At 46.5% G+C, this 15,670-nt stretch overlaps 1 protein-coding gene across 11 annotated transcripts in view; it reads left to right on the top strand.

Moving 5' to 3' along the window:
* Positions 1 to 15,670, top strand: part of Osbpl3 (oxysterol binding protein like 3) — a 166,777-nt gene that overhangs the window by 111,296 nt on the left and 39,811 nt on the right. For 7 of the 11 annotated variants that reach the window (XM_029478517.1, XM_029478520.1, XM_029478518.1 and 4 more), the window contains 7 exons: positions 520 to 687; positions 1,169 to 1,292; positions 2,229 to 2,332; positions 2,551 to 2,643; positions 3,631 to 3,787; positions 12,384 to 12,514; positions 15,441 to 15,548. In XM_029478517.1, coding sequence (XP_029334377.1) covers positions 520 to 687; positions 1,169 to 1,292; positions 2,229 to 2,332; positions 2,551 to 2,643; positions 3,631 to 3,787; positions 12,384 to 12,514; positions 15,441 to 15,548 — 885 coding nt within the window. The remainder of the gene's footprint in view (positions 1 to 519; positions 688 to 1,168; positions 1,293 to 2,228; positions 2,333 to 2,550; positions 2,644 to 3,630; positions 3,788 to 12,383; positions 12,515 to 15,440; positions 15,549 to 15,670) is intronic. The other 4 variants (XM_029478523.1, XM_029478524.1, XM_029478525.1 and 1 more) reach the window with 3 other exon arrangements.

Genomic DNA, 15,670 nt, shown 5'->3' with positions numbered 1-15,670 from the left:
AAATGGTTTTCAGTTACATTAGCAGCTCCTTCCAGTCACGTATCCTTCACAAAGTAGACGAACACAGGCCAGTATTTCAGGGAACACCTACTACTTCATTTCAGTTCAGACTTGTTCATGAAGTTTGAACTACAGGCATTTACATGAAGAACAGAACTGATATTTTCAGTAGGGAATGGGCAAGTCTTAGGCGAGAGAACTTGGAAATACTTTAAGAGATAAATGTGAGGTTCAGTTTATTTGTGGCTTAATAAAAACTAGCCCTGTTTGCATTCTTAGAAGCTGCATAGTGGCTAGAACATCTCAAAGGAGACATGAATGTGTGCTTTGTGACAGTTCCTCTTCCTTGAGTGTCCTCCGAGACCACATAAGTGAAACCAAGACAGTAAATGCAGTTTCTTATTTTTCATGCATACTAGCTCAAAAAGAGCAGATCAAAAGTGGCATCGTTTTGATGAATAGCTGATCCCTTCTTAGCCAGTGGCTCTCTTCTCCGACTCTCAATTTAACCCCCTGCAGGTGAAGTCAGAAGAACTCTTTGACGAGTGGGTGTCCAAGCTCCGTCACCACAGAATGTACCGGCAGAATGAGATCGCCATGTTTCCCCGGGATGTCAATCACTTTTTCTCAGGGTCCTCTGTCACAGATTCTGCCCCAGGAGTGTTCGAGTCAGTTTCCAGTAGGAAGGTAATGATTGTGTTGCCAGGAGTAAGTCTGAGGGAAGGTTTGTCGGTGGAGCCGGGTAGGTTGGAGGTTGGTATCCAGTTAGTCTCTTGACCAGTATCAGATCCAGGATACAGCGAGCACGGATCAAAGCAGGAGCTCGGATAAGGAGTGACCTGAAGGCTTAGGCTTTCTCTTAGCCACACTGACAGGTTTTTCCTATCTGGCTGTCAGATGCAGCTAAGCCTGTGTCCAGTCTCATAGGATTGCGGACTGTTCCCCAAAGTATCTTTACTGTAGCGTCATCATTTCATAGAAGAAAATAAGGACTGCTACCTAGGGCCACGGAGCATGGTGTGGCTTAGCTGGGGTGGTGGCCAGAGGTATCTGAATCTCCTGTGGGGTGTTTTGCTCACCCCGCTATCCTATCCTTCCTTCCCCATTGGAAGCTGTCCCTGCCTGGCTCTGTTTTGATTGCTAACCTCCTCTTGTCATCCGTGAACAGCGTAGCAGTCTATCAAAGCAGAATTCATTTCCACCCGGAAGCAATTTGTCATTTTCTTGTGGTGGCGACACTCGAGTTCCTTTCTGGCTGCAGTCTTCAGAGGACATGGAAAAATGCTCAAAAGGTAGCAGTCTGACTCTTGGGTCTCTTTTTGCCATGGCGCTGCGGTGACACGTGCTTGGCGTTACCTTCACATACATTTGAGTCCCTGCTGTCCACTCCTCCGCATTCCATCCCTTACTCTACTAATGAAGGTCTCGTCATCATCAGCCCACATGCTCTCCCCACAGAGCTTAGCATCTTCACCTGGATGCAGACAGACTTCCTAGTCTATATTGTTTTTAATTGTGTTTGTGTGTGGTGTGTGTTGGGGGTGGGGGTGCGTGTGAGCGCAGATGTCCATAGAGGCTAGAGAGGGGATCTGATCCCCTGGAACTGCTCCATGTGGGTGAAGTCAGGCCCTTTGAAGAGTAGTAGACACTCTTAACCTGACTGCTGAGCCATCTGGACCCTTTAAAATGTGGGGGTACCTTGTGTGTGCCTCTGTCCCAAACATCCTGTTTAAATTAGTCTGGGCTGTCGCCCTGGTGACCCCGGTCCCAACACTCCTAGAGTGAGTCTGACAAGGAGGCAGGATTGATCCCTCCTGCTCAAGGCAACTCAGTGTTTTTAACCCTAATTAGCCAACCTTAGAGCCAGACTGAAGTTTCCAGTGGGAGAAAGAACTCTGGCTTAATTGTATGAGGTGAGGCTTGGAGCGTATGGAATTGAAAAGTTTTAAGTTTAAAAGAAATTGAGTGCTGAAATTGAGTTTGGTTTATAAAGCACTTGCCCTGCAAGATGAGAGTCTGGGGTTGATATCCAGAACCCACAAACAAAGCCAGATGTGATAGCGTGTGCTTGGAATCCAAGCCCTGGGGGGGCTGGAGATAGGTGATTTCTATATGATAAACCGCAAGGAACTATGGCCTTTCCTGTGGGGTAGTCAGATATGGAACACAGAGCCTGGTGCTCCCTGCTGCTGTTGGACAGTGGTGAGCATCTGCCCTTCTTCCCACAGACCTGGCACACTGCCATGCCTACCTGCTGGAAATGAGCCAGCTCTTAGAAAGCATGGACGTCCTGCATCGGACATACTCGGCACCAGCCATCAACGCCATCCAGGTTAGCCTGCTGCTCTTCTGGTCACCTTCTGTCTTCTGCCTCCTCTCTTGTTCCCCACATTTGACTAACAATGGGATGTCCTGTGTCCAGTTGCTTTAGCCAAGCTCAAGGGGATGGCTGTGGTCACTGCCCTGTGCCTCTGTCCCTGTCGTTTTGGTGGACCTTACTGTCTGTGCTTTCTCTCTCTCTCTCTCTCTTTCTCCTGTTTTGAAACAAAGGGTGGAGCTTTTGAAAGTCCCAAAAAGGAAAAACGACCACACAGGAGGTGGCGGTCCAGAGCTATTGGCAAAGATGCTAAAGGAACGCTGCAGGTAACCTTTGCTTCGCCACAGGCTTCCCTTCCTCACTGCGCCTCTCCGCACACCATGTGCCTCTGACTCAAGTAGGACAGAAAGGTGAAGGTTGTGGAGGGGATCTCTGTGCCTTGTGTGGAGAGATGACTCCCATAACTGAGACCCTCTGGTGACAGGGATAAGGCTGTGAAGATACTTGGGCAGGGGAGAGTTTCTGATGGGGAAATGGATTGCTGTTGGAGGGACTGCCACGCTTGTGAGAATTTGGGGTCTTTCCTCCTTTTAACATCTAGCTGGTCTAGGATGCTCCCTGCTCTAGTGTGTGCCTTGCGTGATGGCTGCTATGGCCCAATCTTCTGACCTACCCTTGTTGTTATCATCCTTCCCCACCCCTCCCCATGGGCCTATCTTCTCCTAGAGTTCACAGGCCCGAGCCTCCATCCCACAGGACCTTTAGCCATTTTTCGTCAAACTCCCAGCCCACACAAGAGCCCCCATTCGGGGTGCCAGGAGCCATCTTTCCCAGGCACAGCAAAGTCATGAGTAAGATCACGTATTAGATGGAATCATTGTTAGAACCAAACTGAATCTGGAGCTTTTAGAGACACTCTTAGCCCTGGGAGCTGAACGTGGATGCTTCCCGAGTAGAGAACATTGCATGTGCAAATGTGAGCAGCGAGTTCATTTTTTAGAAGCTCCGGGTGCAAGTGAGGAAAGTCATGTGGGAACTGATTTGCTCTGACAGCCTAGTTACTCGGGGACAGTCATCATTTTCAACCTGTGTCTCTGAGGTTTCCACCATGTCTGAGACAGCATGTGATTTCCTGCCCATTTGTAGTTTGTTAGGATGCCAGTGGCCATGGAGAGCACCTCCCCAGTTTTCATACGTTTTTCTCTGAAGTTATCCCTTGGTGGGAAGCTACACTTCTACGATGCCCCCTCAATCAGTTTCAGTCAGGCAGGCTCTAGTCTGAATAGAAATCTCTCCCTGTGCTGTCACTTTAGGTCCCTAAGCCTTTTTCTGGCCCTGTGAGACTACACTCCTCCAATCCTAACTTGTCAACACTGGACTTTGGAGAAGAGAAGTCTTACTCGGATGGTTCTGAAGCCTCGTCAGAGTTCTCCAAGATGCAGGAGGATCTGTGCCATGTCGCCCACAAAGGTGAAGGAGCTTTCCTGCTTCCTAGCATAAGGGGTGGAAATGACTGTCAATTCAAAACTGCAGATATCATCTTTAAGGGAATAATAGTTTATTCTGGAGACGATTTTCAGTGACCATGACCCAGGAACATAGATCTAGGTTGCCCTAAATTCCGTATTCCAAAGTGCAAGCAGTTTCATGAGGTTTTAGAGTTTTACAGAACAGAAAGGTCACAAATCAAGGCACGTTTAAGTTCATTGGCTAATACACCAGAGAGAACCCATGGGTTCAGCCAGCAGAAGATGGAAATGTTTTTCAAGTTTGCATCTGTTTTGAGCACAGACTTTTTCCAGTATCATTGCACTCTAAACAAAACAGGACAGTAACTATATACTGACCATACATGTACAGGTACTTAAGCATCTAAAGATGACATAGCATGTATTGCAGTAAGCAGGGAGAAGATTTTCCACAGACCCAAGTGCTATCTGATGACATGTTAGCTTTTGAGTTGTTGAAAACTTGTGGTCTTTTAAATTAGTTAATTCCAAAAGGTGTTTTTTATTTGTCTGTTTGTTGTTTTCTTATCTATTAGCCAGAAGGCGTTAGTTCCAACCCAGAGGTAAGCAAGGACTGACTGTTCGAGAGGGCTAGAATTAGCCCAGAGACGGTACTTAGTCTCTGCACCTGCAGCAATCCAATCTCTCGACAGTTCTGCAGCTCTAACCAGTCCATCCATCCCTGCAGTTACAGCTTCCCAGGAGATCTCGCTAACACGTTCTGTGCATGCTTGAGTCTGGGGTGTCCTCAGAGAATCTATCTCAGTATGCTCATTTTCTGCTCTGATAAGGCTTTCAAAAGCCTCATTTTTATTTATGTCTTTGTCAGTGTAGATGTTCTTGCAAAGAGTTTGGTTTTGGCAGCTTGAAGGAGACACTGAGGGTTTGGGATTTAGCTGGCAGAACCCATGGGTTCAACCAACTGAAGATTGAAAATGTTTTTAAAGTTTGCATCTGTTTTGAGCACAGACTTTTTCTATTATTACCCTCTAAACAAACCAGGCCAGCAACTCTATACTGATCTTACATGTACAGGTACTTAAGCATCTAAAGATGATTTAGCCTCTACTAGAGAGTGTGGAGGGCCTTCTATATTCTAAAGCCAGAGTATTCATGTGCTGATAGTTGGATTAATATGGCATTTATTTCACCCATTTCCAACCCTTATTGAGCAGTTCCTCTCTGAAGAAGCCATTTGTAGGAATTAACGAAAAGCACATTCATATAAAGATATCTACTCTAGCAATATTCTTCATATGAAAACATAGAAATGTGGGTTTGACATTGTTAGCCATTCCAGAAATGCAAATAGTGCTGCTCTGAGGCCTTGTTGCATACTTTTAGAAGAGCAGTCTCTTAATGGGCTCTCAGGAACCGGATATCTCATCCAGTGACTGGTGACCATGGGGATGGTGGTGCATTCTGGAAAGTGGCCTATCAGCACATAAAACTAAACACATACCTACCATAAAATCCAACCACTGTGCTCCTGCGCATGTTATTCAGAGCACTGAAAACAGTTATGGGGAGCAGATGTACACAGATGTTTAGGGTAGGCTAGGGTTGTGGCTCAGAGGTAGAGCCTGCATTGTTATTGTTAGCACCCCAAAACTAAAATATTACAAGCAGATTTATTGTACTGGCCAAACAAAAGGAGCAATTCAGTGTCCTTCAGCAGATGAATAGTTAAATAAACCATGGTATATCCATGCAGTGGAAAACTACTTAGCAATAAATAGGGGCATACATTTACATATGCAGCAATCTAGAGAAAGCACAAAGACAGTAGTGGAATGAAAAGAACTGATTTCTAAAGTTGATGACTTCTGTGGTTCACTTTGTAAATAACACAAGAAATTAGTAGATGACAGAGTTTAGGAATAGTGAGGTGGAGGAGATGAGGACTGCGGCTGTGATTATAAAGGAACCCTGGTGGTGATGGGCAGTTCTGCACTCTGATCAGGGCACTGGTTAGAGGCGTGTTCCAGTGTGATAAGATCACGTTGACCTCTAGCCACACACATGTAGCAATGAGTGCATGTAAGTCCGAAGAAGTCTGAGCGCACTCCATTACTCCACCATCCCTGTCCTGGGTCTGTATTGTGCTGTGGTTAATAAAGTGTTACCACTGGGAGAAACTGGGTACAGAGTACATGATGGGACTTCTGTGCTGCTTCCAAGTTCCTGTGACACACTCCAGTGACACACCCCTTCCAACAAGGCCTAATCCTAACAGTCCACCAACTGGGAGCCAGTCATTTCAGATATATGAGCCATTCTCATTCAAACCGCCACAGAAGGGGAGCTCTCCTTCTGGCCCAGAAGAGAAGCAGCGTTCCTGGAATCCCAGTCATGAGAGAAATGCTCATTTACAAATATGAAAACCAAAATGAGAACAAAGGCAAACTCTGCTGTATTCCTGTGTGCCCGGAGTCTTCTCTGGTGTTAAATCGAGATTGGTCACTTTCTGAACTGTTTTGAGCTATGGAAGCCTTGAAGGAAAAGCTCTGTGTGCCACAGTGGTACCACAAATCTGTATGACCCGAGGAAAGGACTGTTCATGAATTGCTCACAATTAGAGTTCACTATTAGTGTGCTGAGCGACTGGATTGACATACATGCTCAGGAAGAAGTAGGATTATTTAGCAGAAATCACTAATGCACCTAAATTAATTTAAGTTAAGTAGTGGTGAAAAGGTATTTTACAACTACGAGCACCATGGGAGAGTTGAAACTTAAAAGAATCAGATTACAGATCATCACATAAATCATTCCAGATAGTAGAGGAATGTTACTCCTTTGAGGGACCCTGTACACCCTCCCTGCCAAAGAAAAAAATGAACACACACACACACGCACACGCACGCGCACGCGCACGCGCACACACACACACACACACGTGTGCACACACACACACACGCATGCACTATATGCATGCAAAATGACAGGAAAGAAGAAAAATTGAAGCCCTACTATGCTGACTCCTGTGTTTTCATGTGCTGTTTCACTGTTTCCTTAAAACACCATGAGATGCCAGCCTCTCCCACATAGTCAGTCCATTTAGGTTTGGAAACTGATCATTCATCCAAATCTAAGCCATAGCTAAGTAACAGGGACTGCATCAAATTCCCCTTACAACACATTGTCTTCCCTCTGTTTGGGATGGTGCCCCTGTCGTTGATAACTGCAGTCTTCCCTGAAGTAAACAAATTGTGAAGGAGAGAGCACAAGCAGGAGGTCGTCAGCTCATCAGAATGCCACATATGACTTCCCAGTCCAAAGCCCCCAACCTGATGTAGTAAGAGCCTGTAGCAAGGAGAAAGGAAGGGGCCTAGAGTCAACTGAGCCATACATATAGTGTCCATTCTATGGAAGGAGCTGAAGGTTTCTGTCAATCAAAAGCTTCTCTTGGGGTCAGGTATGGATATCAGTGTATACCTGTAATTCCAGGGCTTGAGAACAGACCAATCTGACAAGATCCTGTATCTATCCATCTCTCCAAAGGGCCCAACCTCTGTCCCACTGTTCTAGTCCAACAAGGTTGAGAATAGGCCAGGGAAGAGGTTTGAAAGCAGACACTGTGACTGCCTCCTGACATGTGTCTTCCCCGTGAAGACAAACAGATGTGTTGGACAATGAGGAGAGACTGAGGCAAGCCGCAGCAGGTCTCAGAGCATAGGCCTCGGGTGCCAGGCAGGGGCTAAGACCATTGGCAAGGGTGTGGGGGCTGGAGAGATGGCAGACCATGCTCTGGGTGAGTGACTTGGGTGATCTTCGAGGCTTTCTGTAGCTCTGTACATTGCAAACTTGGGTGGTTTTGTTTATGATAACATATCCACGGGTGCAATCACTCATTTAACTATCATTTCTTGAAACTTATTTATCTCTAATGAATTTAGGTTGACATCAGAAATAAATAAGACACTCCCAACATACTTCTATGTGATACCTCTAATCTTTGCGATCCAATGCCTCTGTCTTAGTTAGGGTTCCTGTTGTTGTAGTGAAACCCCATGAGCAAAAGGGAAGTTGGGAGGAAAAGGTTTATGCAGCTTAGAGTTCCCCACTGTTCATCATTAAAGGAAGAAGTCAGGACAGTAACTCAAACAGGGCATGATCCTGGATGCAGGAGCTGATGCAGAAGCCAGGAAGGGATGCTGCTTATTGGCTTGCTCAGCCTGGTTTCTTACGGAACTCAGGGCCACCAGCCTAGGGGTGTGGTACCACCCACAGTGGGCTGGGCCATTCTCCACTAATCACTGATTAAGAAAATGCCCTATAGCTGGGTCTCATGAAAGTATTTTCTCAATTGTGGTTCCCTCCTTTCAGATAACTCTAGCTTGTGTCAAGTTGATATAAAGCTAGCAAGCAGGGTGACTTACAGTGTAATTACGGTCTCGCAGGAACAGCTTCTGGCCATTGCTCTGGGAGTTATAAATCATGAGTTGGCCATGAATGACCACTGTAATATCCTCCAGGTATGTCTTAGGCTATTTAAAAAAGTTAAGCAACCGTGGTTGAACACCATGTTAATCCCATCATTTGGGAGCAGGAGGCAGGAAGAATACACAATACACATTGGAGGCCAACTTGGGTGCTCTCTCTCTCTCTCTCTCTCTCTCTCTCTCTCTCTCTCTCTCTCTCTCTCTCTCGACCCGGTTTTTCTGATCCTCTAGGAGGAGTTTTTTATATCTGACAATAAAATAGGACTGTTTGGATTTTTTTCCGTTGATGCCCACTGTATGCTTACATATACATTTTCTTTTCCTGCACATGAGGGAACTGGTGACCGAAGAGCATTGTTCTTACTGGGCAAGCACTCTACTATTGCTCTATTGCTAGCCCTCCTAGCTGAACCCCGGGAAACAGGCAGTGCCCATTCTGTCCCATTACAAAGCATAAACAGGAATGGGCTAGTCTGGTAGAAAGACTCACCTGGCATCTGAAAGGCAGAACAGATGAGCTGGGAAAACAGAGCCAGCCAGGTGCATGTGTGTGGTGTCTGAGGAAACAAATGTGTCCACGGAAAGATGGAACCCCCCAGGGACCCACTGGGACACCTGCGGGTATCTCAGAGATGGGGAGCCTGCGGGGAGATGTCTAACTAGGCATACAATGGAGTGAGGTCCCAGTGTGGCTTCTTGTCCTCCCCCCAAGGCCGTTGCTCCTTGGCTCACAAGCTCAGGCCAGTCCTCATTCATACACTCTCTACCCTATGTGCATTCATTGTAATCATCATCCTGATAAGAGCTAAGCATCACACTGCTCCTACTGCGCAGATTTCAAGAATGTAGGCATCAGTCACTCTCATGCATCCCCCCCTCTAATTATTTGGGAACCTCACATCGGGCACCCCGATTATGCTCACCTCCTAGTCTTCCCATGTCCACCTCCCCCTTTGACTCCCTGCTTGAAAGAAAAAAAAAAAGGAAAGAGCAAGTCCATTTTGTGTTGTCCATATACTTTTGGAGCATGGTCAAATTCCTACTGGCCAGCCCCACCAGGTATGCTGAGTCTTATCTGCCTGTATCCACTCCAGAAGCCATCAAATGAGGAGATGCATGCATAGGCCAGTGAGGAGCGGAGCCAGGTCTCCCATGCCCATGGACAGTAACATGCCTGAAAAGGCAGCAGTCCAGACCAGGGACATCCACGTGGATTTGGCGTTGACATGGGCCACAGACATCAGTATGATGCCTGGCTCTAACCAGAACCCTGACCCACCCATGACCCTCAGAAGCTGCGTGGAGCACAGGCTTCACTGTGGCCTCAGGTGGCTGACTATACATGCCACACACATCAGGATGGCTCCTAAGACACCAAAGCCCGAGGACATCATCAGGTCAGCAGCACAGCATGCGTATGTCCACATGGCTCAGACTTCATCGAGGTCTGGAGCAGCAGCATGGACTGCAGACACCAACATGGCCCCCAGTGGTCCATGTTGGTCCTTTGAGGAGGTCCAATCCAGAGAGTAGCCCTTTCTTTATCTTGGGCTTTCATGGTTGCCCAGATCCAGGGAGACCCTGCAGCTGAGCAGCAGGTTCGGGGCTGCATCTGTGTCTGTAAATCTCTAGGCTGCTGTACACCATCTGTCATCCCTGTTGGGCAATGACAGCATGTCCACCAGTCCTTTCTCTCAACTGTCATCACTATCATGTCTCCAGTTCTGCCTCTCTCCATGGAGTGCATATCTCTGTTTTCCTCTTTCCAACCTCACCACCACATATTTGTAAGGCAAGGCCAGGGAGGTTCTTGGATATCTTCAGTTGAGAGGCTGGTGTGTCCTCTCATGCATCATCGTAACTATTATCCTGTTAGTAACACTCATTGTGTATTGCATTGGGTTAAAGACTTCGCCTGCATTGTCTTATGTAAACCTTATTATAGGGTATAAAGTAAATGCTAGCAGTATCTCCATGTAGAGTTCAGGCACATCTGATAACTTTCCCAAGGTCATAGAATGAGGAAGTGAGGGAACCTTTCCTCCTGGTCCTAGAGGCAGCACCATAGCATGTAGATTTGCATGAATGCATAGGATATCAATGAAGGTTCTCTGGATCTTTCACGAAGTACCCCACCCTCAGTCAGTCAGCAACAGCATACAGAGAGTGGACAGTCTTCCTTCTTGCTGGCAAATGAAGAAAGCAAGTTGGTAGTAGGTATTTGGTTTCTGTTATTGAATAGACCATTCTGGGATAACGATACCTCTGTAAATGCAAGCCTGTGAAATTTAATAAAATACCAGGTCACTGGAGAAGCCAGTCACGGTGCCTTCCTCCTTCTGCCCTTCTGTGACAAGCTGTAATGGAAGAGAATGGAAAGATGATATCTAGTGTGGTCTTTGGGATCGGTACTTTAGGTAGTGATTCCCTTAACTCTAGGTAGTAACTTACACCCTGTGTGATCAGAACCTAATAGATAATATTTTGCCATTCCTGTTTTTGTTTTTCTAATCTATCTCTGTATGTGTGTGTGCATGTGTGTCTGTTTGCATGTATGAATTTGTGCATGTGCATGCCACAGCTCCTGTGTGTGAGAGTGTGTGTGTGGGGAGGGGGGGAGGGGGAGAGAGAGAGAGAGAGAGAGAGAGAGAGAGAGAGAGAGAGAGAACAAGAACACAACCTTTGGTGTCAGTCCTCACTTCTGTGTTTGGAACGGGGTTTCTTTGTTGTTCCCTGCTGGATAAGCCAGTCTGTCTGGTCCTGGGGAGTCTCTTCCTGCCTTCCATCTCACTATGGAACGCAAGGATTGCAGAGTCCAGTATCACGCCCAGCGTTGCATTCGGTCTGGGCACTCTAACACAGGTCCTCATACCTGCATGCAAGCACTTTACCTGCTGAGCCCCGCCCACAGCTCCTGCCTCAGATTTTGAAGACTCCAGTTTGGGCATTTAGCTGTTTCTGAAGTTCTCATGGAACCTTCGAGCTCCCGGAGGTCGGGAGCTCACAGAGTGGCTGTAAAATCAACCTAGGGGATCCGAGTGCAGCCAGAGGACACCAGCCGGAAGCAGGGGGGCCTCTTACTTGGAAATCACTTTGACCTTGCAGAAGAGCTGCAAGATTAGAACAAAGAACTCGCACAAACCTCTGCCCAGAGTTCTCTGTTCCCCATCCCCAGCGCATTCTACACACATGCTTATAGTGTTCTGAGATTCTTGTACTGTATGCCCTTCTATGAGGCTTTATGCTTTAGTGGATTTACTGGGCATAGTGAAGTTATCTAACTCAGGACATGTCACTGGGAAATGACACTTTGGTCTCCCGGTCACAATGTCAGCTTCTGAAAAATGTCTTTAATACCGTTCTCCCGTTGGGTACCAGATCTACACTCACCATTTTTCTTCATTGTCCTGGTTCTTCAGCCGGGAGTAAGTGGAGACAGTCTTTCATAAAGTTGATACCTCAGTACCCTTGAAGAATACAGGGCAGTTTTAAACATCAGCATGTTCCGTTGTCTGTGGTTCCCTCATGATCAGATCCAAGTTGCACACCCTTGACCGTCCTTCAGTACAGCACGACTGTTCTAAGTCATTGGAGATGGTGGTACCCAGTCTCACTGGTTGTTGATTTTGACCACCTGGTTGAGGTGCAGCCTGCCTCTTCTGATACAATGATACCATATTTCCCTTATAGCCACTGAGCCTTGTTCTTAACTGTCTCTAGGACATAAACTGAATAGCGGTCATCTTAACCTCTAAGCCATAATGTCATGGGAGTCCTGGGCAGATTGACAAGTGTGTGTAAATGTTAAGAGATTCTATTTTTCCCCAGAGCCACACAGTGTCCCATCCACACAGGCCTCTCCCACACTCAGGCTCTCCCGCACAGGATTAGGGAATGCTAACCTATGTCATTTCATGTTGTCACCGGAGTCTAAAAGTTTCCCTTAGAAGTCACTCCCACACATTCAATATGGTTTTAAAAGTCAGTGTAGAATGTGCATTTGCCGAACTCAGAATGCTTTGCTAAGTTCTTGCATAAGAAGAACAGTTTCTGCATTTAGTTTTTAATTATGCCTCTTCTTTGTCCCTTCTTGTAATGATTATATCTTTATAGTTTACTTCGCTTTAAGGTCGGCTTTCAATAGCATATCGGTGGAGAGAGAGAAGCTGAGGCAGCTGATGGAGCTGGACACCGCCCCCTCCCCCTCCGCTCAGGTCGTCGGGCTGAAGCACGCTCTGTCATCCGTAAGTCGCTTGTCTGTCTCATCCATGTCTGCAACTGTGCCCAGGCTTGTGAGTTACTAATAATTTCCATTTCCATGGTTGCATTGAAAATTAATGATTTTCATCGTTGAGTTGAATCTTGGGGAGAAAAAAACCAAACAAATTATCCAGATTATATTCAAGCCTTTCTTCAGACTTTACATATTCAAAATAATCCCAGACCATGGAAGCTAAGATTTTCTTAACTGTTCAATTCTCTGAGTTTGATGTCTTCCAGTTTAACTGATTTCTTTTTTCTGTTTCTGTAGAACTCATATGTCTGTGTGGCTGCCTTGCAGACATTCATTGGCTAATGCTTACAAAGGCTGACATTTAGGAGGGTCTGTAGCTCTGAGGCATCATAACTGTAGATGCACTTAATAAATAGCACAGGGCAGTTCGAAATGTCCAGTTTACAGGTCTTCCGTGTCCATTTCGAAGTGCTGATCCTACCTAATGCTCCTCCAAATATGTGCATGCTATGCTCTTTGATTAAATAGCACAAACCCTTTAGCTTGTTCCCCCTCAGAGATGCAGGATGAGTCATATGAATTGGCTTTCAGGTGATCATGCGTCTTCAAACAGGAAAACCACTGCCGGGGCCTCTGATGGGTTCCAGCACGCCATTAGCATGCACACTTCTTTTCCTGCTCAGCTTCAGTTTCGTGCCCAGAATGGCTGGGCTCCATGGATACGCTGTGCCCAGGGGCTCCATGGATACACTGTGCCCCGATGCTAACCGAGCAGCTGAAGGTGTCTGGTGCCTTAGCCTTGACCTCTCAGGAAGTCAGAGAACTTTTGAAACAGCATACATATTTGCTCATTTCTTCTCACTTGTACTTTGGAATTTCTTTCTTGAGAAGAGAAAGCATGAGTGCTCCTGTGGAGGCTGTCTGAAGTACAACCGACTTGTATTTTGGGTCTGGTGGGAGAAAAGAATTTCAGGATCATGTGACTAGAGGCCACCATAAACACTGAAGGGGAAAAAAGGTCCATTCATGTTTCCTGTTTCCCATGCTACTGAGAAAAACAATGCTACCGATGGACTGTAAGTTAATTAGTATACGGTGTCACATTACTCATGCCCACTTGGCTGGTATTACACAGTACTTAGTGAGGATTCTTCAGGTACTTTCCTTCAGTGGCAATTCCAACTGAGCTATTTTTGGTTAGGCTTTTGAGACAGAGTCTTATAATAGCCCAGGCTAGCCTCATGTAGTCATGTGGTCCTGCCTCCACCACCCCCATGTGCTTAGATTATAGTTAGGTGCTAACTATTCGATCTTTGAAGGAAAGATTATAAAGAATATTGACTCACTCCACACATAGAGTCTCCATTCTTTTTTCTTATGGTTGGAGGGAAAGCAATATCTTTTGGACCTTGGGGCAACTGGCTCCACTGGGTTGGTGCTTTTGAGTCTATGCCTTTTTCTTGAGGGTTTATTTCTTCCTGGTACACACATTCTCACAGTTCCAGTCTGAGGGGCTGGTACTGCTTTTAGAAGGTACCTCTGATGGAGGTCCCTAAAGTTCCTTCCTGACTTCCTCATGTCCCTTCCACTTCTCACAGAGGTCCAGCCTTGTCTTGCTAATCTGCTTGGCCACACTCATTTGACCATGATTTGTAGGCCAGACTTACATTTTCTAAGGAATATGCTTGCACACACATGAACAGTTTGGGAATAAGATGAAAATGACTAAATTTCTGCATTAAGACTTATTGCTTCAATTTTTTTTAGAATAATCACAGAACTATTACAATGAATGTATGGATACTGATTTTTTTTTCCAAAACAGGGTTTCTCTGTATAGCCCTGGCTGTCCTAGAACTCACTCTGTAGACCAGGCTGGCCTCGAACTCAGAAATCCGCCTGCCTCTGCCTCTCAAGTGCTGGGATTAAAGGTGTGCGCCACCACCACCCGGCTTGGATACTGAATTTGAGAGACACACACATACAACACACACAGTTTCTAGGCTCTAGCCACTGTAAGAGTGATGTGTTGCCTCATAGAGGTGCCAGGCATGGTGACCTTGTAATCCCAGTCCTTGGGAAGCATAGGCAAGTGTGAAGAGTCCAGCCTGGGCTCCAATGTGAGACCGTATCATCTATGTTCAACAGTGATGATAAGAAAGGGAATACATGAAGCCCTTGCAGAGATCCAGGCGGCCAGGGAGTCTGGCCGCTCCTAACGATAGCCCTGTAGTCATGAGATGCACAGGAGGGCCAGATGGAGCAAGTGCATATCTTGCTTTTTCTGTGAGCGAGGTCCTGGCCAAGAGGCTGAGGTAGGAGGAGGGACCACCCCATGAGGGAATAAATCAGTAGCATGGCTGGCAGTTTCTTTTATGTTTACAGCTCACACCCACCCTTTGCAAGCATCATGGTCCTTTAGCCTTTACTGTGTCTGAGTAAAGTTTGGCTTGTACATATTTTGAAAAATAAATCGTCTTATTCCCCAAAATGGATAAGTCACCAGCATACTTCGAAGATCCATGGCAGCTGGACTGATAATTAAATCACACTGGGTCATGTCCACTGGCATCTTGTCAAGGATGGGAGGAGCTAGGAATCGCTAGGTCGGTGGGGGTAGAGTTGGGGAGCTGGCCCATAGATCAGCCTGGCAGGAAATAAAGATACTGATTGTGAGTCACACGCCTTAAAAGCTGATGTTTGACTCCTTCTGCCAACTTCACTAACCTCTTTCTACTTCAATTAACATGGAGTAGCCTTGGCTCGACTGTGACCTCCCAGCCTCCCCCTGGAGCGATGGGGAAGCCCAGACACATCCCGAGGGTGTCACACCCAGGGGATCTTCGCTCCTTGAGTTGCTTTCCCTAGTCCCCTGCTGCATTTTCCTGAACCGTCCATTTACTAATACAGCCCTGCTATTTTTTAACATATTCCAGGCCCTAGCACAAAACACAGATCTTAAAGAACGCTTACGCAGAATCCATGCGGAATCTCTGCTCCTCGACCCGCCTGCTGTTCCCAAGCCGGGGGACAACCTGGCAGAGGTGGGTAGGTTTCTCGCCTGCTAACTGTTCTCTGCAACTGCCACCTGTCCTGGGTGCCCTCTGTCCAGCTGCATGGCTTTTGCTTCACCCCCTTGAGTGTCCGCCATGCCTCTGGCCTCCCC

The sequence above is a fragment of the Mus caroli genome, chromosome 6 (genome assembly GCF_900094665.2).
Source record: "Mus caroli chromosome 6, CAROLI_EIJ_v1.1, whole genome shotgun sequence".
NCBI classification, from domain to species: Eukaryota; Metazoa; Chordata; class Mammalia; order Rodentia; family Muridae; genus Mus; species Mus caroli.
Note: the sequence above shows the minus strand (reverse complement) of the source record. Positions and strands in the feature narration are given on the sequence as shown.